The sequence below is a fragment of the Oncorhynchus masou genome, chromosome 22, assembly GCF_036934945.1.
Source record: "Oncorhynchus masou masou isolate Uvic2021 chromosome 22, UVic_Omas_1.1, whole genome shotgun sequence".
NCBI classification, from domain to species: domain Eukaryota; kingdom Metazoa; phylum Chordata; class Actinopteri; order Salmoniformes; family Salmonidae; genus Oncorhynchus; species Oncorhynchus masou.
This window is the reverse complement of record NC_088233.1, coordinates 40,089,555-40,116,986: the sequence shown is the minus strand read 5'-3', so window position 1 is coordinate 40,116,986 and position 27,432 is coordinate 40,089,555. Positions and strand designations below refer to the sequence as shown.

The 27,432-nt window shown below is 42.5% G+C and overlaps 1 protein-coding gene across 1 annotated transcript in view; it reads left to right on the top strand.

Moving 5' to 3' along the window:
• Window positions 1–27,432, top strand: part of LOC135509493 (cytosolic carboxypeptidase 4) — a 141,727-nt gene that overhangs the window by 99,282 nt on the left and 15,013 nt on the right. The window contains exon 22 of the mRNA XM_064930203.1: window positions 4,072–4,232. Within this exon, the coding sequence (XP_064786275.1) occupies window positions 4,072–4,232 (161 nt within the window). The remainder of the gene's footprint in view (window positions 1–4,071; window positions 4,233–27,432) is intronic.

The following is a 27,432-nucleotide window of genomic DNA, read 5'->3' as shown; positions in this document are numbered from 1 at the left end:
GACAAACGAGTGCCAAGATAAATGAGCACAAAATACTTTGATTAGGTTTCTGGAGTTTCTCGCTTTCTCACAAACTATCAGTTGTCTTCCTCTTTTATGGTCCTTCCTTCTAAATATGCTTCCAAAATAAAGAAGAGGACAAGCAGATGACTTCATTTATAGGGCTTCAAAAGGCTTTTATTTGAAATGTAAAAGTTTGTCAGATAATGTAAAGGTGCCAAAAAACAATCACAGGGAGCTCTACTAAAGCCGAGTTTAATAACTACAACTCAAAATACATATAGATTAGGCAGTGATTTAATAATACAGTTAGCTGTCATACTTCCCCAGAATGAGCTTTCCTAGTGGGACCACATACATACAGAGGACAAGAGAGCCAGCACATCAACTTCAAACCCCAGGGCAGTGACCTCAGAATATATTTTCTGAAGGTCAGTCTTTCGCTGAGGAAGGCAGAACCCATCCAATATTCATCAGGGTCTAATATCAAATGAAAGAGTCATGATGAGAGAGCCTTTTAAAAGATGCACCAAATGCCAAATCCCAGGCAAGCATCCTCCTGCACTACATCCGTGTTGCAGGGAGTGTGTGTGTGTGTGTGTGTGTGTGTGTGTGTGTGTGTGTGTGTGTGTGTGTGTGTGTGTGTGTGTGTGTGTGTGTGTGTGTGTGTGTGTGTTTGTGTGTGTGTGTGTGTGTGCATGCATGTGTGTGTTACGCCTCGGTGGACTCACCTTACCACACTCCCGGCCAACCTGTGTTCTGTTTGAGGACTGACTGAGGTGCGTGAACCTGTTAACAAGACCATTAGGGAGTTGTTGTTTCCAATGAGTGGCCACCGCAGTGGGAAGGCACAATCTGTACAGGATATAGACAGTGATTTCTACAGGGAGGTTAAAGGACACGCTAACCAACATCAGGAGACAACTGTTTCCCAATCCTGGTCCTGGGGACCCAAAGTAGGTGCACATTTTTGTTTTTGCTTTAGTACTCCACACCTGATTCAAATCATCAAAGCCTGATGATGAGTTGATCATTTGAGTCGGCTGTGTAGTGCTAGGGCAAAACCAAAGGTCCCCAGGACCAGGATGGAGAACCACTGGACTAGACACACAGACTAACTCCCCAAACAAGGGACCAAGAGGCTCCAGACTCTCTGCTTGCTTTGTATCGTGTATTGCAGTGAAATATTAATGTGTATTGTGTTCAGACTCCCTTTTTTAATTTCCTGGGGTTTGAAAGGAGATATGATTTACAAGTGGCTAAAGAGAGGAGGCTAATGATAATCTGCAGGAAATATCCTCCATTACCGTATATCTCCTAAAGGAATGTTCACAGAAATGTAAATCGAGTGGGCGGTACAATACAGGCTACACAGAGTATGTTGGGAAATTTGTGGCAGAGGTTCCATGGTGAAAACATGGTGTCTCTATGGGCTGGAGAAGTCATGTTGACATGATGGAGATCTGTATGCATTGCTAGGAGTTCATTAAAAGATTCATCAAAGCCACGAGATCTTTTTAAGCGTTTCTCCGTAACGTCGGCTTGAAACCCACACATCTAATTATGGACATATGCTATACAAATCAGCCATCCCAACATGGGACAAGGACACATGGCTCTCTCCTCAAACAGCAAATGAGGTCCCTCTGTTCCCATGGTTGGAGTTAACTCACATGAAAAACACATCCAATTCAAGCACTGTTTCAAATGCTAAATTATTATTGCCATTTGTCTGATCTTTGGCATAGATTTATTTTGAAAGTGAAACATTAAAGTCTACCAGTATTTTGCTGTTTTTATTTGATTTAGCTACGTTGTGTGTCAGAAGGTTTCCAGGACAGCTGTACGATAGATAGACAACCCCATGAAATATGTAGGACAGACATAGCTACTGTATGAGACAGTATAATGGATGTAGTTAGTTTAGTATAGTCCCTGGGCCACCATATCAACGGCATTATTAGGCACTTGGTCGATAATAAATGTATCAAATGGCAAATTACAAATAAATGATTTGTGAACCATTAGTGTAATGCCAGACCATGCCGTTGAACTGGAAGGGGATATAGGGAGCCAAGTCTCTCTCTCTCTGATGTACAGATGTAGGACCTTCATTTGAGCACTCTTTTGCAAACTTGTAGTGTATTCAAGGTTTAAAAGGGCTTCTACATTTAGCAATTTCCACTTTAAAATGGCCAAGTGAAAAATGCACCAATCCCTACAAAAACTGTCCATGAATTATAATCTAAATAATAATTCACATTTCCTGCTGTAGCAAACTGGCTCAAATTACGATATTACATCTGTACTTGACACTTGGAAGCTCATAGGCTATTATTTTTTTTAGCTATTAACCAAACACTATGCCCTTTGGGGGCTTGCTGGGTAGTTCATATTGCTCTATTGTGTTATACTCAGATAGAGAAGGTATTTCGGAAGCAGCTTGTGCTCACAGATGCATCAGATACTTCCTTCCTGTCATTAGCCGTAGCATTAGTGCCAGAAAGGTGTAATTAACATTCCCACATTTCCATTGCACATATCAGTCTTTAAACGAGCCAACATGAGAAAAGGAAGAGTGGTTTAATTACATGACATATCCTCATGCCAAACAGTTTGACATTTTGAGGAGGGTGAGAGCAGAGTCAGCAATTGAAATGGTCAATGTTGCCTCCACAATGCAAACAGGGGAAGAATTGATTTTCCTTCCCAAGCAAACAGCCAGGGCTCTATGCATGCTGGACATGTAAACCTTTTCTTCTGCACTCTGAATTATTGAACAGCTATCCCCTGCACACTATGTACCACTCATTTTGACAGGTTGGTCTGTCTTCTTAGTGCAATATATGCTGTTTCTCAGGGGGTATGGATCCAGAAACGCACACAAACACAATGCACACAAACACACACGCACACACACTTCCAAGCCATGAGACTTCCGTGTCATGGCTTTAGACAGTCTCCTCCAATGAGTCACAGAGCTACTGCGGGCCCAGCACCCAGCTCTCCAGCTCTCCTCTCTACCCTGTCTCATTGCACATGCTGCGCACGGAGCAGGCATTCCACTTATCTGCTCTGACATGGTTCCTACAGGGGAGGAGAAAAGGATATTGGATGGAAGAAAAGCATGGCCTAAACACAGGATTAAAGAGGAGGAGAGTCATCTGGAAAATTGCTCCACTATTTGTTTTGCCATTATGGCGATTGTGGATGGAAACATCACACCTGCTCTAAAGAGACTGCATGCGGAGCAGAGCATGTGATTCTGAAGTCTCATTGAGTACTATGCTGGAGCGGGGTCACATATAGACCAAATGGATACATGGCTGTAGCAGGCTGAGAGTCACTTGTGAGGATCACAAGGCTGCTGAAAAACATGTCATCATCATGTCATGTGTCACCCGTATTTACTCTTATATTTGCATAGCCACGTCCTTTTGTTAAGCATGCCACGTTTCATCAGTTTGGTGACAGCCAAAAGAGAAACAAACAGCCCGGTTGGATGACACCCTCTGTGGATCTACTACTGGTGGTCTTCTCCTACCCTTTGAGGAGTAGCTTCTCATGTGCATGTGCTAATAACACGGTTGAGTAGGCAGGTGCAGTTGCCTGTAGAGCAATTATCTGCAATCATTATAACATTATGAGATTCCCAGGCAAAACCTACAAAAGCTAATGTCCTGAAGGTGCAAGTTCTATGTATTCAGAGCTGATAGGTTAATGAACAGATCACAGATCACAGCGATTTCTCCATGACAGTCGCTACTATGATGTGAATACAATTATCCAGAGAGGCTTTCTATACAACACATTCAGTGGTTATGGACTGTAGGCTAAATACTCCAATGGCCTCACTCAGAAGTATTACAATTTAGTTACCAAGCTAATGTATAGCTGAAGCCATCCTACTTGTCCAGAAAATAGTAGTTTGCTTACATACCAGTAATCAGAAGGCTTTTTATCTTGTTTCTTTCTAATGAAAGACCTGAAGCTTTTCTAAAGACGTCATATCATATCCTGATGTTATTGTGTTTTAAATGGACCGTGTCTGTGTTGTCTTGTTTGTTCTAGGGCATGCAGACTGGCACGGGGGAATTGGAGGAAATGGGGGTGAAGTTCTGTCAGTCGCTGCTCTCCCTGAGGAGGAACACCATGCTGTACAACAGAAGAGTCATCAGCCAGCCAACCCTGCTCAACCTGGATGACAACCTCCTAGACCACAAGTCCCGCAAGTAAGTCCTTTTTCTGATGGTCCATAGGTCCCTATGTCCCCTGTCTCCAGCCAACACACAAACTACATACACACACACTACACACACACACACACTGCACACACCACTGCACACACCCACTGCACACACACACTGCACACACACAGCTCAGTTGGCAGGGTGAGCCCCTGAGAGTAACCCTGAGAAACACAATCAAACAAGCTTAGATTGGATCAATGAAAAAATGTTTTGTGGTGGGATAGGCAGCAGTGCTTTTTAGAGTTCATTGATTACATACTACTGTATGATGAAGCACTTAAAAAGCATTTAATAGTGGATACACTTTTAAAGACAGTCCAAGTACAGTTAAATAATATTAAGCAGTACTAGGACTATCTTTAAAAGTGTATGCAAGCCAAGCCATTGCCTGGACAGGGTCCATCTTGGCCACTTACTCAACCACATGTTTACCTATACACCAATTAAATATTGGCTTGACTGTCTTGCCATAATCGTTTCTATCTGAGTTGCTGGCTTTCCAGTAATTACAATTTGAGACACTCCGCCATTTCCTGGTTGCAAAAATTCTAATAGTTTGCCTATTATCAGTTTTTGACCAAACAAGCAATGTAAATGTATAGTGTAGAGAATCATTGTACCATCTAAATCGCTGTGGTATATCTGTTCAATAACCCCAAATATTGTATATTCAGCTGGTTCACAAAACCAAAAGTAAAAGACGCAAAAACAAAACTTAAGAATGCATAGAAATATCACACATAGAAACAATCTACCACTTCTTAGACTTGCTTTCAACGAGAATGAGAGATCTATAACTCCTAATTTCTATGTGAATTTGGTCGGGTCGCCCCAAAAAGTAGCATAGTGCAGCTTTAAGGAACTTTTTATATTTTGGAGTGCTATGCTTCCTTTTTTCACTCTTGTTTTTTTCCAGACATCCACAAGTCTTAGATTCACTTACTGTCTGCATTTATGGAATGGAATATTATAACCTGCACTATAGATTTCTAGATTTTTAACTTCAATTCAATTCTGTTTTGTGAACATTTTGTATTATTACTGTACGTCTTGTCCTCATCGACAACTTGGTCGGGATTATTGCATTTCTTACTCTTTCTTTCTCTTGAGGGGTTATATAAAATGTTTTTACACTCATGAAACCCATCACTACTTAAAAAAGTAGGATCTAGTTCTGATAAGTTCCTTCCCTGGAGCATTATGCAAGTGTGGTAGTAGAGAAAGGACACCATGTCCCACTGTGTTAGCCTTTGCCTCAACATATCTTACAATAACATTAGAGCAGTTGAAAGTACAGTATGAAAAGGTGGCCTTAATATTTGCCCCCATTCTTGAATATGTGACTCTGGCTGTGACCCCACTCTTCGATGGTGTCTCAGGGGGAGTTGGGATATGCAAAAAACATTCACAATTCACACATGCATATAATATACACTTGTTCATGTGTAAAACAGGACAAATATAAGTACCCACCAAATTATTATAATTACGATTATTATGCTTATATTTACATCACCTGACACTGCGTAAAATGGCCTGTTTCAGGGTGATTAGATGTGTGTCCAGATGTCTTTAATCTGATCATGACAAGTAGAAAATGTCAAAACTATCAACAAAGTTGTCTTAAATTAGGCCAAGCTAAAAAGGCAGACTGTCAAATGATATTAAAACACATCAAGCATTTTCACTGTACATTGCAAAGTTCCATATCAAAATACTTTATAAAATAGACAGTGTACATAGTGTAAATACTGCATGTCGATTTGTGTAAACTCTGCTTCTACATATGTTGTCTGTCTGTATATCCTGTTTATTGTCTGTCTGTGTATCCTGTTTATTGTCTGTCTGTATATCCTGTTTATCGTCTGTCTGTATATCCTGTTTATCGTCTGTCTGTATATCCTGTTTACCGTCTGTCTGTATTTCCTGTTTACCGTCTGTCTGTATTTCCTGTTTACCGTCTGTCTGTATTTCCTGTTAATCGTCTGTCTGTATATCCTGTTTATTGTCTGTTTTTATAATCCTGTTTATCATCTGTCTGTATATGCTGTTTAATGTGGCAGCATCATTTCACCAATTCCAATTCCTGCGAATGAAGGTGATTTTGAATATATTCTCTTGCTTGTATGCCCGTGCTTTCCACTGCTTTTACGAATTCTTCCTAAACCTACACACACCTGGGAGTGCTTCTTGCACTTGGAAGTGAAATATAATTGAGTTTCAGTCCCTCCTTCCAATGTCTAACATGAAACTTCTTGTGATGGGAATGAAAGGTTTAAAAGTTCAGATCGTGACGTTCATGATTCATCTACAATGCCATACTCCTCTTATTTTCCTCAAATCAATCTAAGCCTTCATGTTTAAAAAGGTTTTCATTACTCGTTGCTGGTGTATGTGTGTGTATATACTTGTGTGTATGTATATAGTTGTCTGTTTTTGTGCTGTATAAAGAAAGACATGTCTTCTCCAGCTATTGTTTTGGAGTTTAGATCTGATTCCTCCTCTGACAGCCAACACAGCTGCTGTCTACAGATGGGTTTCACCTTGCTGTGAAATAAGCCTTTCTCTCTGCCACCCTCCCTCATCAACCAGTCACATTATGCAGGCCCAGAGCAGCCACACCACACTTACAGTATTTACCTTGCTTCCTCTTATTGTCCAGAATACTGAGTAAATTGCAGACAACTTTGTGAGCTGCTCATGGATAGGTCTATAGATGAATTAGCAAACTCAAAGTTATGTATTTGGTGGAGTAATGAGGAGGAAAGTGTTCAATGAGAATAGAAAATAAACAGTAGTTTTATTTGGCATTTGTTAAGAAACCTGACTTTTTCGTTTCTGGAAAACATATATACATAAAGTAGCAGTGATGGTGATTTCTATGAAATACATGTCCCTTGAGATTATATTGACCTCAAACATAATTCACGCAATAACAGTTTACCATGATTTACTTACTCGATCCTGAGGTTTAGCTTATATTTCCAGATCCAGCCCTGAAAAATGTATCCTAGTTGAATATTTAATCAATTAAGTGAATTGTTCAGTGCAGTTGTTAGTTTCACCCCGCTGGTCAATGATGCAGATGCTTAAACTACTGAAACTGATCTCTCATCTTCAGATTAGAAACGGTTTCTGTAATGTTCTGTTTCTCAACCATAATCCTTCTTGTGCTCCATCACCCATTCCTTGGTCCGAATAAAAAAATAAAAACAGGCGATATCGTATCAGTCTAATATACTAGCTATAAGAAGCACTGTATTACACATCTCACTATCTCTGTTATTGTATCACATTTAGGCTAACTCTCTTTTCCATATCAAAGCGAGCTCAAGAAATGTTGATACAGTGCACTTGGCAGATTGATTACATTTCTGTCAGTTGCTTAGTTTCATAGATTCTTACAGCTTGCGTTCACTTCATACAATCCCAAACAAAGCAACAAGAAGAAAAACATGTATTATGGCAGTTTGAAACTCATTCCATTAGAGGTTACCATGAACTGCATTAACTGGTTTGTCCAGTCTGAATTGAGCATCGGCCTTCAGGAATCACAGTAAGCCTCTTCCTTTAGGTTCCCTTCTCCTAGATCTACGGGTAACTGCCATAATAAAGGAAACACTTGAGTAAATGACAGATGCAAAGTTTATTGAATGCAGGTGCTTCCATACAGGTGTGGTTCCTGAGTTAATAAAGCAATTAACATAACATCCCATCCCATAAAAATGCCCAGTTGCTCATTATTTTGGCTACCATGGCTAGAAGAAGCGATCTCAGTGACTTTGACTTTGAAAGAGGCGTCTCAAAGGAACATTTTTTTTTTAAAGGTGTCTGCATCCAAATGAACACTTCTAAGGAGATTCATGGAACGGCACCTGAGACAGCGTTTTCCACCACCATTTGCATTAGGAATTTATTATGGAAGAATGGTGTTGCATCCCTCCGAAAGGTTCTCGTTGGAACCAAAAAGGGTTCTATGCTTGCTTCACATATCTGCCACCCCTGGTTCCATGTAGAATCCTAAATGGAACTCAAGGGTTCTATATGGAACCAATTTTGGTTCAGTGAAGAAGAACGGTTCTACAGTATATAGAACATTTAGGAATGCCATATACAGTACAATATGAAGCAAGTGATAGAACCCTTTTTGGGGCCAAAACCTTTTTTTCCAGACGCTTGTTAGAATCTTGTGGCTGCCAAACACTTTATGTTGGCGTTTCCTTTATTTTGGTAGTTATCTGTAGATTCACATGGGTTCTCCTATAGAAGATGTCATGGAAAAGTAGCCTTGGATGATAAAGAGAACCATTGTATCAGACAGCCTAGTTGTATTTGCCCTCCATGAAGCTGTATAAACTTCAGTGCGCCTACAGTTTCATGATTTTTTTATTGATAGCACATTATGTTAGGGAACATAGCACTGCTTTCATCTTTGCTCACACATACAATAGAGTTCATCTCAAATACCACCAGGATGACAGGCTAGCTATTGTATGCTGCATGCACTGGGTAGTCCTACCTGATGGAGGATGTGTTTGGCATGGAAATGATGGTGAGAAGAGTCAACTAAAGCATACTAGATCAAGGTCCAGGTTAGTGGGAACTAGAGGTCTTCACAGGTCAAAAATGTTGGACCAGTTCCGAAATGGATCTGTGGTTTTTCCACCTTACCCGATATGCATAAATTAATTTTAAAAGAAAACGGAGACTCGTTCCGAATGGACTCAAGGACAGTCAGACCTGTTCGAAAAGGACAGTGGAAAACAGACACAAACAGACCCATGCTGGTTCGGATCCGAGAGACACATTTTTTGTTGCGCTAAATGCATCAGGCCATTGCATGCATAGACCCTTTCCTATAGGCTTAGTGGTCCACTGTATGATATTAATATAGAATAGATATATATTAACAGAAACAAGCTTAGGCCTATAGGCTTAGTGGTCCACTGTATGATATTAATAAAAAAATAGATATATTAACCTGTCTCGGACTGGGGTTCTGCTAGCGGTACCCCGTTCCGCTAGCGGTATCCATCGCCAACAGCCAATGAAATTGCAGGGCGCCAAATTCAATCTACAGAAATCGCATAATTCAATTTTCTCAAACATACAAGTATTAGGCACCATTTTAAAGATACAATTCTCGTTAATCCAACCACAGTGTCCGATTTCAAAAAAGCTTTTCGGCGAAAGCAGAACATATCATTACGTTAGGTCAGCAACTTGTCACAGGAAGCATACAGCAATTTTCCAAGCAAAGAGCAGAGGAGTCACAAAAAGCAGAAATATTGATAAAATTAATCACTAACCTTTGATATTCTTCATCAGATGACAATCCCGGGACAACATGTTACACAATACATGTATGTTTTGTTCGATCAAATTCATATTTATATCCAAAAACCTCAGTTTACATTTGGATTTGCCTCCAAAACATGCCGTGAATTTGCACAGAGCCACATCAAATCACAGAAATACTCATAATAAACATTAATAAAAGATACAAGTGTTATTCACAGATTTAAAGATATACTTCTCCTTAATGCAACCGCTGTGTCAGATTTCAAAAAGACTTGACGGAAAAAGCAAACCATGCAATAATCTGAGTACGGTGCTCAGACGACCTATAGAACCCAAGAATATATCCGCCATGTTGGAGTCAACATAAATCAGAAATAGCATTATAAATATTCACTCACCTTTGATGATCTTCATCAGAATGCACTCCCAGGAATCACAGTTCCACAATAAATGTTTGATTTGTTCCATAAAGTCCATAATTTATGTCCAAATTCCTCCTTTTGTTAGCGCGTTTAGTAAACAAATCAAAACTCACGAGGCACAGGCAAATTCCAAAAAGTTATATTACAGGTCGTAGAAACAAATCAAACAATGTATAGAATCAATCTTTAGGATGTTTTTATCATAAATGTTCAATAATGTCCCAAGTGGAGAATTCATTTGTCTGTAGAAAAGCAATGGAACGAGAGGTAACTTTCTCATGACCGCTCGTCACGAGACAGAGGATGCTGGCAGACCTCTGACTCAATCCCCTCTCATTCGGACCCCCTTCACAGTAGAAGCCTGAAACAACGTTCTAAAGTCCGTTGACATCTAGTGGAAGCCTTAGGAAGTGCAAGATGACCCATATCCCACTGTATATTCAATAGGGGCTGAGTTGAAAACCTACAAACCTCAGATTTCCCATTTCCTGGTTGGATTTTGTCTCAGGTTTTTGCCTGCCATATGAGTTCTGTTATATTCACAGACATCATTCAAACAGTTTTGGAAATTTCAGAGTGTTTTATATGCATTACTCCTAATAATATGCATATATTAGCATTTGGGACTGAGTAGGAGGCAGTTTACTCTGGGCACGCTTTTCATCCAAATGTGAAAATGCTGCCCCCTATCCATAAGAAGTTTATATTAAGAGAAACAAGCTTAGGCATAGCCCTAGAGAGACTGAGAGAAAGATAGAGATATGCTGGCGCCGTGTTACCGACATCGACATGGATTTATTTGTATACTATATAGATAGGCTACTACTGCTGTACAGATACAGGGGTACAAAAGGAGGATAATTCTTACATTTTCGATTATAATATATTTATAAAGATAAGCATTGTATTGTTTGACCCAACAAATAACAGCAATAGGCTAATGCAATTTATTTTTTACAACAAGCACATAATAATAAGAATGATTATTATTAATGACTAGACAACTGATAATAAATCAAGGAAAGGGAGAAAATTACATTAAACCTGAATAGTGAGTTGCACACAGTCCATTTGGCAGCGCCAACGTTCTTCTCCTCTTTGTCTTCTACAATATTAACACTCCTCCCAGCAGATCTATAGTGGTCATTTCAATTGCATTCCGACTTATGTTCTTCCTATGTTCTTCCCACTGTCTTTTGCAGTCTTAGCCCGCATTTGATGTGTGAATAAGCATGCTTTCCTAAAAAAAGTCCAGCACAGACCCCTAATATTCATGAGCGTTAATTCTTTTGAACAAGTTTCATAACTCCTGAGATGTGCTTTACAAACTGCTTGTTTTGAAATCAGGTTCATTAGTAGGGCTTGTTGCAAGACTAGCACCTTCTGCTCTGCCTTTGGATAGAACAAAGACAGAGGCCCAAGGGCCCTGAGCATTGGCAAGCCTAGTTTCAAACAGATGGAACAAGTCAGGTGAATATATTTAGGCAACATTGATTGTGCATTCAGATTGTGCAATGAGATACACAACATGACCAAAAGTATGTGGACACCTACTCGTTGAATATCTCATTCCAAAATCATGGGTATTTATATGGAGTTGGTCCCCCTTTGCTGCTAGAACTGCCTCCACTCTTCTGGTTAGGCTTTCCACTAGATGTTGGAACATTGCTGTAGGGTCTTGCTTCCATTCAGCCACGAGCCACCAACTAATGTTGGGCAATTAGGCCTGGCTCGCAGTCTGCATTCCAAATCACCCCAAAGGTATTCGATGGGGTTGATGTCAGGGCTCAGTGCAGGCCAGTCAAGTTCTTCCACACCAATCTCGACAAACCATTGCTGTATGGACCTTGATTTGAGCATGGGGGAATTGTCAAGCCAAAACAGGAAAGGGCCTTCCACAAACTGTTGCCACAAAGTTGGAAGCACAGAATTGTCTAGAATGTCATTGTACGCTGTCATTTTTGACCCTGCTGGTCATCTATGGAAGTTTGAACATCTTGAAGAACAATCTGGGCTTAAATGGCCATGTAATGTTATAATCTCCACCAAGCACAGCCAAAAGAAGACTGGCCACACCTCAGAGCCTAGTTCCTCTCTAGGTTTCTTCCTAGGTTCCTGCCTTTCTTGGGAGGTCTTCCTAGCCATGTGCTTCTACATCTGCATTGCTTGCTGTTTGGGATTTTAGGCTGGGTTTCTGTATAAGCAATTTGTGACATCTGCTGATCTAAAAAGGGCTTTATAAATACATTTCATTGATTTGATTGTAGCATTAAGATTTCCCTTCACTGGAACTAAGGGGCCCAAACCATGGAAAAACAGTCCCGGACCATAAAAAAAGAGAGATTGCATGGCTGGGTGTTTGATTTTATACACCTGTCAGCAACGGGTGTGGCTGAAATAGCAGAATCCCTCATTTGAAGGGGTGTCTACATACTTTTGTCTATGTAGTGTACATGTTCCCTGTCTCGTCATTGAATTAATTCATTGATGCTACTTCAACTATGACGTTGCATTGTAACACTCATCCATTTATATTATTTCGCTCTCTCTGTCTCTCACTCTCGGCCCATCCCTCTGCCGGCCTCTCTCCCTCTGCCTCTCTTTCTCTCTTTTTCTCTGCCTCTCTCACTCTCCCTCTCCCTCTGGTGACCTCTCGCTCTCTCAGCAGCAAAACAAAATATCAAATAAAATAAAATCAAAATGTATTTGTCACATACACATGGTTAGCAGATGTTAATGCGAGTGTAGCGAAATGCTTGTGCTTCTAGTTCCGACAATGCAGTAATAACCAACAAGTAATCTAGCTAACAGTTCCAAAACTACTACCTTATAGACACAAGTGTAAGGGGATAAAGAATATGTACATAAAGATATATGAATGAGTGATGGTACAGAGCGGCATAGGCAAGATACAGTAGATGTTATTGAGTACAGTATATACATATGAGATGAGTATGTAAACAAAGTGGTATAGTTAAAGTGGCTAGTGATACATGTATTACATAAAGATGCAGTAGATGATATAGAGTACAGTATATACGTATACATATGAGATGAATAATGTAGGGTATGTAAACATTATATTAGGTAGCATTGTTTAAAGTGGCGAGTGATATAGTTTGCATCATTTCCCATCAATTCCCATTATTAAAGTGGCTGGAGTTGAGTCAGTGTCAGTGTGTTGGCAGCAGCCACTCAATGTTAGTGGTGGCTGTTTAACAGTCTGATGGCCTTGAGATAGAAGCTGTTTTTCAGTCTCTCGGTCCCAGCTTTGATGCACCTGTACTGACCTCGCCTTCTGGATGATAGCGGGGTGAACAGGCAGTGGCTCGGGTGGTTGTTGTCCTTGATGATCTTTATGGCCTTCCTGTGACATCGGGTGGTGTAGGTGTTCTGGAGTGCAGGTAGTTTGCCCCCAGTGATACGTTGTGCAGACCTCACTACCCTCTGGAGAGCCTTACGGTTGTGGGCGGAGCAGTTGCCGTACCAGGCGGTGATACAGCCCGACAGGATGCTCTCAATTGTGCATCTGTAGAAGTTTGTGAGTGCTTTTGGTGACAAGCCGAATTTCTTCAGCCTCCTGAGGTTGAAAAGGCTCTGCTGCGCCTTCTTCACGATGCTGTCTGTGTGGGTGGACCAATTCAGTTTGTCTGTGATGTATACGCCGAGGAACTTAAAACTTACTACCCTCTCCACTACTGTTCCATCGATGTGGATAGGGGGGTGTTCCCTCTGCTGTTTCCTGAAGTCCACAATCATCTCCTTAGTTTTGTTGACGTTGAGTGTGAGGTTATTTTCCTGACGCCACACTCCGAGGGCCCTCACCTCCTCCCTGTAGGCCGTCTCGTCGTTGTTGGTAATCAAGCCTACCACTGTTGTGTCGTCCGCAAACTTGATGATTGAGTTGGAGGCGTGCGTGGCCACGCAGTCGTGGGTGAACATGGAGTACAGGAGAGGGCTGAGAATGCACCCTTGTGGGGCCCCAGTATTGAGGATCAGCGGGGTGGAGATGTTGTTGTCTACCCTCACCACCTGGGGGCGGCCCGTCAGGAAGTCCAGTACCCAGTTGCACAGGGTGGGGTCGAGCTTGATGATGAGCTTGGAGGGCACTATGGTGTTAAATGCCGAGCTGTAGTCGTTGAACAGCATTCTCACATAGGTATTCCTCTTGTCCAGATGGGTTAGGGCAGTGTGCAGTGTGGTTGAGATTGCATCGTCTGTGGACCTATTTGGGCGGTAAGCAAATTGGAGTGGGTCTAGGGTGTCAGGTAGGGTGGAGGTGATATGGTCCTTGACTAGTCTCTCAAAGCACTTCATGATGACGGAAGTGAGTGCTTCGGGGTGGTAGTCGTTTAGCTCAGTTACCTTAGCTTTCTTGGGAACAGGAACAATGGTGGCCCTCTTGAAGCATGTGGGAACAACAGACTGGGATAGGGATTGATTGAATATGTCCGTAAACACACCAGCCAGCTGGTCTGCGCATGCTCTTAGAGCGCGGCTGGGGATGCCGTCTGGGGCTGCAGCCTTGCGAGGGTTAACACGTTTAAATCTTTTCCTCACGTCGGCTGCAGTGAAGGAGAGTCTGCATGTTTTGGTTGCGGGCCGTGTCAGTGGCACTGTATTGTCCTCAAAGCGGGCAAAAAAGTTATTTCATGTGCCTGGGAGCAAGACATCCTGGTCCGTGACGGGGCTGGTTTTCTTTTTGTAATCCGTGATTGACTGTAGACCATGCCACATACCTCTTGTGTCTGAGCCGTTGAATTGAGATTCTACTTTGTCTCTATACTGACGCTTAGCTTGTTTGATTGCCTTGCGGAGGGAATAGCTACACTGTTTGTATTCGGTCATGTTTCCGGTCACCTTGCCCTGATTAAAAGCAGTGGTTCGCGCTTTCAGTTTCACGCGAATGCTGCCATCAATCCATGGTTTCTGGTTTGGGAATGTTTTAATCGTTGCTATGGGAACGACATCTTCAACGCACGTTCTAATGAACTCACTCACCGAATCAGCGTATTTGTCAATGTTGTTGTTTGACGCAATACGAAACATACCCCAGTCCACGTAATGGAAGCATTCTTGGAGTGTGGAATCAGATTGGTCGGACCAACGTTGAACAGACCTCAGCGCGGGAGCTTCTTGTTTTAGTTTCTGTCTGTAGGCAGGGATCAACAAAATGGAGTTGTGGTCAGCTTTTCCGAAAGGAGAGCGGGGCAGGGCCTTATATGCGTCGCGGAAGTTAGAATAGCAATGATCCAAGGTTTTTCCAGCCCTGGTTGCGCAATCGATATGCTGATACAATTTAGGGAGTCTTGTTTTCAGAATCGCCTTGTTAAAATCCCCAGCTACAATGAATGCAGCCTCAGGATATATGGATTCCAGTTTGCAAAGAGTCAAATAAAGTTCGTTCAGAGCCATCGATGTGTCTGCTTGGGGGGGAATGTATACGGCTGTGATTATAATCGAAGAGAATTCTCTTGGCAGATAATGCGGTCAACATTTGATCGTTAGGAATTCTAAATCAGGTGAACAGAAGGACTTGTATGTTGTTGTGGCCACACCACGTCTCGTTAACCATGAAGCATACGCCCCCGCCCCTCTTCTTACCAGAAAGATGTTTGTTTCTGTCGGCGCGATGCGTGGAGAAACCAGCTGGCTGCACCGACTCCGATAGAGTCTCTCCAGTGAGCCATGTTTCCGTGAAGCAAAGAACGTTACAGTCTCTGATGTCTCTCTTGAATGCTACCCTTGCTCGGATTTCATCAACCTTGTTGTCAAGAGACTGAGACTGGACATTGGCGAGTAGAATGCTAGAGAGTGGTGCGCGATGTGCCCGTCTCCAGAGCCTGACCAGAAGACCGCTTCGTTTCCCCCTTTTACGAAGTCGTTTTTTTGGGTCGCCGGCTGGGATCCATTCTGTTGTCCTGGGTGAAAGGCAGAACACAGGATCCGCTTCGCGAAAGTCATATTCTTGGTCGTACTGATGGTGAGTTGACGCTGCTCTTATATTCAGTAGTTCTTCTCGACTGTATGTAATGAAACCTAAGATGACCTGGGGTACTAATGTAAGAAATAACACGTAAAAAAAAACAAAAAACTGCATAGTTCTCCTTCCTGTTAAACTATTTCTACTGTAGTAGAGTTATTTTATCAATAATCTGAGGTCCTTTGCAGATAACCAATTAACTGGTGCTCTGTAAGGGATCGAACGCAGACTGGGCTAACATGAAGGATTAACTCACCAAGTTTATCCAACTGTAGAATTATTCAAATGCGCATTGCAATATTTATAAGTGTTTGTCAGACTTTCATAACATCACAAAAATTTGTCTGAAAAACATGTAGACCTCCCATTAAAACTTTGCTTTCCGGCGTGAATCTTAACAGTGCATTTCTCTCATGTTTCAAGAAGATTGTAGATGCAAAAAGTAGAAAAGATACATCTGTGGAGTGGTGTTGATTCTAATGTGATCCTGGGGACATTGGATTGGGGAGGCGTTTCTTTTATGAAGTGTCTGTGAGTGAGTGAGTGAGTGAGTGAGTGAGTGAGTGAGTGAGAGAGACAGAGAGAGAGACAGAAAGAGAGAGAGAGAGACAGAGAGAGCTGTGAGCCCTGTGAAGGCTGGCTGTGAGGCGTAGCGCTGGTTCTCTCCCCTCCCAGGGGGTATCTGATTAAATCTCTGTCCCCCGCCGTCACACTGACTACCACACTCTGCTGACATGCCACACACTGCGCACACCTTTTAATCTGCATATTAAATTATTAGCGGGACTTCAACTCTCCTTTTTTTCCCCACTGTGTGAGAGCTATTTGTGTTAGACTTAAGCCTCTTAGTCATGGATCTGAATTGAACCTGAAAAGGGACAACCTTTAAATGTTTATATCTTGGGTGATTTGAAGCAACAAATGCATTGTGTTGTTCATTCATACATGCCATGTGCCAGTGCTATCATAGCCATCTCTGATACAGTTCATCTATTACAAACAGCCTATGTGAATGCAGCCGTACACACATCTGTACATACCAAATGAATGCAAACTAAATGCTGAAAGTAGTAGGCTAGTTATTCATGCATGCAAACAAAAATACCGAATAGCAGTTTGGCTTAGAATTCCCGACCCAATTGCAAATAGCAAACGAACGAATGTGAACGGAATCTAACTGCATTAGTCCAGTAGTAGGCCTAGGAAACAACATATCCGATTGATAAAGATATGACACAATCTACATTATATTTAGGCTAGTTACATTAACAGTAAACAAATGCATCCAACAGAAGGCAAATAACCATAGTCTACAGCCTGCTACAGTGAGATGCAGCCATGCACAGCTGTCTTGCCAAATACGTAAACAGGCCCACTTCATACATGGATAACCCTGCTGCTCATGAGTTCAGCAACATATTGTGATATGGCACAATACACTTCTCTGGATCAAATTTGACCCACGTAATCAATTAAGCAATGCCAGCCTACCATAAACCCGTTTCCAATACATACAGTTCCATTTACAGCCACGACAACCAGCTACCGAGAAAACCATAATAGTATGTATCTACTGTATATGACGAAACATACCGATATGTAGCTATACCCAGGGGCGTCATTTGGATTCTTGCTTTGGAATTATATTGAATCCTGCTTATATCACGCTATACCACAATAAACATACAAGTTCAAAATGCTTTTGACCAAGAAGTGACAGGTTCAATGGCACAAAATCTCAGCTGTGCTCTAACAGCAACATGGACAGTGCCCTATACACTAAAGCATTTTTTTTTAAACAGCCTCCTTGATGCTCTGTGGAACTTCCTGAGTAATCGATCATTCCGTTCTCCCTGAAATCTTCTTGTAAGATCCCCCTCAAATGCCAGTTGGATTAGTTGAGCTTTCCTCTGGTGTAGCATGCTTCTCCTGCGCTGACTGAAAATTAGTTCTCACATGTAGCTGTGAATGCCCCAAAAGTCAGTCCATGTTACAGTGCAGTAAGCACAGTCAACATTTAAAAAAAGTGTTTTATTTCACCTTTATTTAACCAGGTAGGCTAGTGGAGGACAAGTTCTCATTTCCAACTGCGACCTGGCCAAGATAAAGCAAAGCAGTGTGACACAAACAACAACACATGGAACAAACAAGCAGTCAATAACACAATAGGAAAAGTCTATATACAGTGTGTGCAAATGAGGTAAGAGTAGGGAGGTAAGGTAATAAATAGGCCAGAGTGGCAAATAATTAAAATTTAGCAATTAAACACTGGAGTGATAGATGTGCAGAAGATGAATGTGCAAGTAGAGATACTGGGGTGCAAAGGAGCAAAACAATAATAATAATAAAAAAATAACAGTATGGGGATGAGGTAGTTGGATGGGTTATTTACAGATGGGCTATGTACAGGTGCAGTGATCTGTGAGCTGCTCCAACAGCTGGTGCTTAAAGTTAGTGAGGGAGATATGAGTCTCCAGCCTCAGTGATTTTTGCAATTCATTCCTGTCATTGGCAGCAGAGAGCTGGAAGGAAAGGCGGCCAAAGGAGGAATTGGCTTTGGGGGTGAACAGTGAAATATACCTGCTGGAGAGCATGCTACGGGTGGGTGCTGCTATGGTGACCATTGAGCTAAGATAAGGCGGGGCTTTACCCAGCAAAGACTTATAGATGACCTGGAGCCAGTGGGTTTGGCGACGAATATGAAGCGAGGGCCAGCCAACGGGAGCATACAGGTCACAGTGGTGGGTAGTATATGGGCTTTTGGTCACAAAACGGATGGCACTGTGATAGACAACATCCAATTTGCTGAGTAGAGTGTTGGAGGCTATTTTGTAAATGACATTGCCAAAGTCAAGGATCGGTAGGATAGTCAGTTTTACAAGGGTATGTTTGGCAGCATGAGTGAAGGATGCTTAGTTGCAAAATAGGAAGCGGAGACTAGATTTAATTTTGGATTGGAGATGGTTAATGTGAGTCTGGAAGGAGAGTTTACAGTCTAACCAGACATCTAGGTCAAATCAAATCTAATTTTATTTGTCACACACACATGGTTAGCAGATAATGCAAGAGTAGTGAAATGCTTGTGCTTCTAGTTCCGAACATGCAGTAATATCTAACACGTAATCTAACCAAATAATTTCACAACAACTACCTTATACACACAAGTGTAAAGAAAGGAATAAGAATATGTACATAAAAATATATGAATGAGCGATGGCCGAACGGCATAGGCAAGATACAGTAGATGTTATAGAGTATATACACTGCTCAAAAAAATAAAGGGAACACTAAAATAACACACCCTAGATCTGAATTAATTAAATATTATTATTAAATACTTTTTTCTTTACATAGTTGAATGTGCTGACAACAAAATCACACAAAAATGATCAACAGAAATCAAATTTATCAACCCATGGAGGTCTGGATTTGGAGTCACACTCAAAATTAAAGTGGAAAACCACACAACAGGCTGATCCAACTTTGATGTAATGTCCTTAAAACAAGTCAAAATGAGGCTCAGTAGTGTGTGTGGCCTCCACGTGCCTGTATGACCTCCCTACAATGCCTGGTCATGTTCCTGATGAGGTGGCGGATGGTCTCCTGAGGGATCTCCTCCCAGACCTGGACTAAAGCATCTGCCAACTCCTGGACAGTCTGTGGTGTAACGTGGCGTTGGTGGATGGAGCGACACATGATGTCCCAGATGTGCTAAATTGGATTCAGGTCTGGGGAACGGGCGGGCCAGTCCATAGCATCAATGCCTTCCTCTTGCAGGAACTGCTGACACACTCCAGCCACATGAGGTCTAGCATTAGGAGGAACCCAGGACCAACCGCACCAGCATATGGTCTCACAAGGGGTCTGAGGATCTCATCTCGGTACCTAATGGCAGTCAGGCTACCTCTGGCGAGCACATGGAGGGCTGTGCCGCCCCCCAAAGAAATGCCACCCCACACCATGACTGACCCACCGCCAAACCGGTCATGCTGGAGGATGTTGCAGGCAGCAGAACGTTCTCCACGGCGTCTCCAGACTGTCACTTCTGTCACGTGCTCGGTGTGAACCTGCTTTCATCTGTGAAGAGCACAGGGCGGCAGTGGCGAATTTGCCAATCTTGGTGTTCTCTGGCAAATGCAAAATGTCCGGCACGGTGTTGGGCTGTAAGCACAACCCCCACCTGTGGACGTCGAGCCCTCATACCACCTTCATGGAGTCTGTTTCTGACCGTTCGAGCAGACACATGCACATTTGTGGCCTGCTGGAGGTCATTTTGCAGGGCTCTGGCAGTGCTCCTCCTTGCACAAAGGCGGAGGTAGCGGTCCTGCTGCTGGGTTGTTGCCCTCCTACGGCCTCCTCCACGTCTCTTGATGTACTGGCCTGTCTCCTGGTAGCGCCTCCATGCTCTGGACACTACGCTGACAGACACAGCAAACCTTCTTGCCACAGCTCGCATTGATGTGCCATCTTGGATGAGCTGCACTACCTGAGCCACTTGTGTGGGTTGTAGACTCCGTCTCATGCTACCACTAGAATGAAAGCACTGCCAGCATTCAAAAATGACCAAAACATCAGCCAGGAAGCATAGGAACTGAGAAGTGGTTACCACCTGCAGAACCACTCCTTTATTGGGGGTGTCTTGCTAATTGCCTATAATTTCCACCTGTTGTCTATTCCATTTGCACAACAGCATGTGAAATTTGTCAATCAGTGTTGCTTCCTAAGTGGACAGTTTGATTTCACAGAAGTATGATTGACTTGGAGTTACATTGTGTTGTTTAAGTGTTCCCTTTATTTTTTTGAGCAGTGTACATATGAGATGAGTAATGTAGGATATGTAAACATGATATAAAGTGGCATTGTTTAAAGTGGCTAGCGATACATTTATTACATAAATTCTTCCTTTATTAAAGTGGCAAGAGTTGAATCAATATGTTGGCAGCAGCCCCTCAATGTTAGTGATGGCTGTTTAACAGTCTGATGGCCTTGAGATAGAAGCTGTTTTTCAGTCTCTCGGTCCCCGCTTTGATGCACCTGTACTGACCTCGTCTTCTGGATGATAGTGGGGTGAACAGGCAGTGGCTCAGGTGGTTGTTGTTCTTGATGATTCTTTTGGCCTTCCTGTGAAATTGGCTGGTGTAGGTGTCCTGGAGGGCAAGTAGTTTGCACCCGGTGATGCGTTGTGCAACCCTCCCTACCCTCTGGAGAGCCTTGTGGTTGTGGGCGGAGCAGTTGCCATACCAGTCGTTGATACAGCCCGACAGGATGCTGTTGATTGTGCATCTGTAAAAGTTTGTGAGTGTTTTTGGTGACAAGCCACATTTCTTCAGCCTCCTGAGGTTGAAGAGGCGATGCTGGCCCTCACCTCCTCCCTGTAGGCCGTCTCATCGTTGTTGGTAATCAAGCCTACCACTGTAATGTCGTCTGCAAACTTGATTATTGAGTTGGAAGCATGCATGGCCACGCAGTCATGGGTGAACATGAAGTACAGGAGAGGGCTGAGAATGCACCCTTGTGGGGCCCCAGTGTTGAGGATCAGCGGGGTGGAGATGTTGTTACCTACCCTCACCACCTGGGGGCAGCCTGTCAGGAAGTCCAGGACCCAGTTGCACAGGGCGGGGTCGAGACCCAGGGTCTCAAGCTTAATGATGAGTTTGGAGGGTACTATGGTGTTAAATGCTGAGCTGTAGTCGATGAACAGCATTCTTACATTGGTATTCCTGTTGTCCAGATGGGTTAGGGCAGTGTGCAGTGTTATTGCGATTGCGTCGTCTGTGGACCTATTGGGGCGGTAAGCAAATTGGAGTGAGTCTAGGGTGTCAGGTAGGGTGGAGGTGATATGGTCCTTGACTAGTCTTTCAAAGCACTTCATGATATCTGAAGTGAGTGCTTCCGGGAAATAGTCATTTAGCTCAGTTACCTTAGCTTTCTTGGGATCAAGAACAATGGTGGCCCTCTTGAAGCATGTGGGAACAGCAGACTGGGATAAAGATTGATTGAACATGTCCGTAAACACACCAGCCAGCTGGTCTGCGCATGCTCTGAGGACGCGGCTGAGAATGCCGTCTGGGCCTGCAGCCCTTCGAGAGTTAACACGTTTAAATGTTTTACTCATGTTGGCTGCAGTGAAGGAGAGCCCACAGGTTTTGGTTGCGGGCCGTGTCAGTGGCACTGTATTGTCCTCAAAGCGGGTAAAGAAGTTGTTTAATTTGTCTGGGAGCTAGACATAGTGGTCCGTGACTGAGCTGGATTTTCTTTTGTAGTCCGTGATTGATTGTAGACCCTGCCACATACCTCTCATGACAGAGCCGTTCAATTGTGACTCTACTTTGTCTCTATACTGACGCTTAGCTTGTTTGATTGTCTTGCAGAGGGAATATCTACACTGTTTGTATTCGGTCATGTTTCCGGTCCCTTGCCCTGATTGGTTCGCGCTTTCAGTTTTTGAGCGAATCCTGCCATCAATCCACGGTTTCTGGTTGGGGAATGTTTTAATAGATGCTGTGAGTACAACGTCACTGATGCACTTGCTACTAAACTCGCTCCCCTAATCAGCTTATTCATCAATGTTGTTGTTCGACGCGATGCGGAACATATCCCAGTCCACGTGATCGAAGCAATCTTAAAGCGTTTAATCTGATTGGTCGGACCAGTGTTGAACAGACCTGAGCACGGGTGCTTCCTGTTTAAGTTTCTGTCTATAGGCTGGGAGCAACAAATTGGAGTTGTGGTCAGCTTTACCGAAAGGGGGGCGGGGGAGGGCTTTATATGCGTCGCGGAAGTTAGAAGAACAATGATCCAGGGTTTTGCCAGCCCAGGTTGATATGTTGATAACATTTAGGGAGCCTTGTTTTCAGATTAGCCTTGTTAAAATCCCCAGCTACAATAAATGCAGCCTCAGGATATGTGGTTTCCAGGTTACTTAAAGTCAAATGAAGTTCTTTCAAGGCCGTCAATGTGTCTGCTTGGGGGAGAATATACACGATTGTGATTATGATTGAAGAGAATTCTCTTGGTAGATAATGCAGTCGGCATTTGATTGTAAGGACTTCTAGGTCAGGTGAACAAAAGGACTTGAGTTCCTGTATGTTGTTATGATCACACCACGTCTCGTTAATCATAAGGCATACACCCCCGCCCTTCTTCTTACCGGAGAAGAGCTTGTTTCTGTCGGCGCGATGAGTGAAGAAACCAGGGGGCTGTACCGACTCCGATAGTGTGTCTCGAGTGAGCCATGTTTCCGTGAAACAAACAACGTCACAGTCTCTGATGTCTCTCTGGAAGGCAACCCTTGCTCGTCTACCTTGTTGTCAAGAGACTGGACATTGGCGAGTGGTATGCTCGGGAGCAGTGCGAGATGTGCCCGTCTACGGAGCCTGACCAGAAGACCGCTCCGTCTGTCCTTCTGTGGCGCCGTTGTTTTGGATCGCCGGCTGGGATCCGATCCATTGTCCAAACAGAGGATCTGCTTCGGGAAAGTCATATTCCTGGTCGTAATGTTGGTGAGTTGACTTTGCTCTTATATACAATAGTTCCTCCAGACTGTATGAAATAAAACCTAAGATTTCCTCGGGTAACAGTGTAAGAAATAACACATAAAAAAACAATATAGTGCATTGTTTCCTAGGAACGCGGCCATCTCTGTAGGTGCCGGAAATGATAATAATAGTTGTCCACATATTCTAAGTCAGAACCGTCCAGAGTAGTGATGCTGGACCGGCGAGCAGGTGTGGGCAGCGATCGGTTGAAGAGCATGCATTTAGTTTTACTTGCATTTAAGAGCAGTTGAAGACCACGGAAGGAGAGTTGTATGGCATTGAAGCTCGTATGGAGGTTAGTTAACACAGTTTCCAAAGAAGGGCCAGATATATACAGAATGGTGTCGTCTGAGTAGAGTTGGATCAGAGAATCACCATTAGCAAGAGCGACATCATTGATGTATACAGAGAAAAGAATTGGCCAAGAATTTAACCCTGTGGCATCCTTCATAGACTGCCAGAGGTCAGGCCCTCTGATTTGACACAGTGAACTCTGTCTGAGAAGTAGTTGGTGAACCAGGCAAGGCAGTCATTTGACAATCCAAGGCTGTTGAGTCTGCCGATAAGAATGTGGTGATTGGCAGAGTCGAAAGTCTTGGCCAGGTCGCATAGGTTGCATAGCGGAGAGATGGCCAAAATATTGTAGCAGGATATCAAGTGTAGTCCATTTGTCTTCATTGGAGCCAGAGCAGGTGATTTCAGTCTGTAAAAACTGGCCAGCGACACTAAACTCTGTTTTGCTTAGATCCAGCATTGATTTCACCTTCACATCTAGAAAGTCTTGGCTCAAGGTCAAGGGCACACTGGACCTCCACCAGTTGCTGTTGCGTTCGCTGAATCATACCTGACATTACATCATCCAATTGTAAGTAAGCTTATAGCCTACTGCTCAAAGAGAGGGCAAAGAGGGCCAAAGAGTGGTCGGCTATCAGCTAGATTCAGCTAGTTAGCTAGCTAGTTAACTATTCTGTTGAAACAATCTAACTAGGTTTACCCGTGATTGGAGTTTGTTCTGCTGTTGACATCTGCCTCTTAGGCCTACTAATAGTCTAATTGAAGCCTTCCATGTTCCTGACCGTGAGATGACACATGCAACTCAAAGGTAGCCACTACTATACTACCGTTCCCGCGCCGGCAGTGTCTGCCTGCATGATGAGGGAAAGGTATTGGGAGGGGGAATTTTCCAAGATTCGAACATTTGAAATTAGCTAGTTTGATGGGCAATTTATTTAAACTAGAAGTTAAATAAAAAATTGTTCATAGAAAACGGCACCAATCTGAAAAGGCAACGTATCTCATAGGAGGGCAAAAGGGCAGGTGCTCATGCACCCTTATACCTCTTTCTGTGCACGAGCCTGGGCCTGGTTTTGAGAGGTATTTTCATTCATAGATTTGAGCATATTTCCGCCAAATGCCATTTTAATTTTCAATACAGCAGATTATCATTTTACATGTTGTGGAGCATTTTAAACATTTCTGGAACAGCTGCCACTCAGTTGAGTGTCCAAACTGGACTGATGTAACATATCAGATTTGTGTGATTCGCCACTGAAAACTATTGTGTGTTATCAGCCAATTTGTATGACGAACTTGTGACACTGGTGTCTAAGAAGGGATTTGAAAAGTAATTATGGATGCTGCTGTTTGTTAATCTCTCTAACAGTTTAACTGAACTTATTTGGCATTCAACATAATGAAGGAATGCACTTGCATATAAATCACAATATTACTGTTGTAGAGTAATTAGAGATAAAGAATACTGCAGACACGTTGATACAGACAATTTAAGTAGAATTAGAAGAAAATATTTAAAATCAAAATTTGTGCTGTACAAACAAAGTAACTTTAAAACAAATTTTGGCGCCCCAGGTAAACAATGTTCGACAACCTACGTGTCCAACTGCCTGCTTACTCAGAAACATCCCTGTCATTTTGTTAAACCTTTTACCATTATCACATTTTTGGGTTTTGTCAGTGGTGGGTTAATAAAAAACGGCAATGACAAAACTGAACTAACTCTGTGCCATATTGAGTTTACCTTTCTATTGGCAGTTAATAAGTCATTTAGAATGAATTAAGTTGATGGGTGAGTGGCGCAGCACAAATCAATAAGCTCTCATAATCACCATGCATGACTTGAGTGTGTCTGATTTAATAGGAGATCAGTGAGTAATTACTCACACCAACAGCAGAAAATACATTTTCGACAGTTTGGGAAGAGAAGAGACGAGCTGTGACACACTTCCTACTCCCCTGCTGTCAGAGCATTATTACTGATGATGATATGGGTGGTGCTTCTCTAGTCTTAAACAGATTGTGTTAATCAAATTCAATCAAATTTGATTTGTCACATGTGATGAATACAACAGCCCTTAACCAACAATGCAGGTAAAGAAACAGAGATAAGAAAATATTTACTAAATAAACTAAAGTAAAAAAGTAAATAAAAAGTAACACAACAAAATAACAATACAGAGGCTACATACAGTGGGTACCGGTACAGAGTCAATGTGCGGGGGTAAAGGTTAGCCGAGGTCATTTGTACATGTAGGTAGGGGTAAAGTGGCTATGCATAGAAAAAAACAGTGAGTAGCAGCAGTGTAGAAACGAAGGAGAGGGGGTGTCTGTGTGTGTAGTTACACTAGTACTGTATGTTTAGCCATTACAGTAAATGGTGATATACTGAACCATAGGGCTGAGTTAAGTTAGAGTTGATTATAATGCTTATTCTTATATAATGCTTATAATGCATATTCTGAATATGTTGACATGAAAGACAAACTTACAGACACCGTGAAAAATACATTTTCAAATCAATATTCAACTCCAACAGCCAGTTGTACTCACTTTTTTTCCCATTGAATATAATTCCTGATTGCGATGTAGTGCATTATGTGCTCCCTGACCCACTGCTCTGTGAAGAGCCTTACACTGAAAATGAAATGACTAGCTTGTTTGGTTTCCATCCTGACCCGCAGGCTTTTGATTAAAATACATCAGAAACAACATATTTTCTTTCCACAGACCATGGTAAGTTTAAATCCTTTTCCTAATAGAGAAACGAGGTTGTTAACAGCCTAGACTGCTAACTTTCATTATCAGGGAAATAGAGAGAAACAGAAGGAAAACGGTAATAACCTTGGATTAGTTATTCTTGGGGTCAGGGGAGGCAATGTTGGGATGAGATGTCTGTTTCTCTCTCAGCCCATTGTGTGTACAGTAATGAAGGTTGCACTATCTCTCCAGATCACTGTGTTTGATTGCAATGCGGCTGGCTGAATGGATGACATGAATAATCCGATTAAGATTGCATTTGCACATAATTATAAAACCGATGAAAGGATTTTCACTGTGTGTCCATTGTCTGCTTGGTCTCATGTGTGTTCTCCTTGTGCTGAGAGATTGTGTGCAAATCATGTTTTACCAATGTATACTGCTCACAGACATACTACCATTTTGATCCTTTTCTTATGCCATTGGAGTAGGTATCTGTTGATCTAATGTCATGAAACAGAACACGATAGCATGCCATAGGTAGAGCAATCACTTTAGTATGATTCATTCATGTGTGAGGATACACTATGGTAATGGTCTCATGTAGATGGGCATACCACTTTCGACATATTGTTCATACAAGCTGCCCTCCGAGCAAACTTCTCCCCAACACAGCCAGTAGCAGAACTATTCATGATAAATCTGTTGGCCTGTTATGTTTTGTTTTGTTTTGTTTCCCCACTCTCTTTTTTTGTACCTTTGTGTTAATGATGATTTCACGGTCGATTGGTCACTCCTGACAACATGGCTAATAGGATTTGAATTGTAAACATTGGACTAGCTACTGTGTTACTGACTCACTGCACCAGCCAGGCAGCTTCTGGGCAACAAGAACCTGAGGGGTAGCAGGGAAGAAAGGAGAAAATGAGGAAAGGCGTAACACT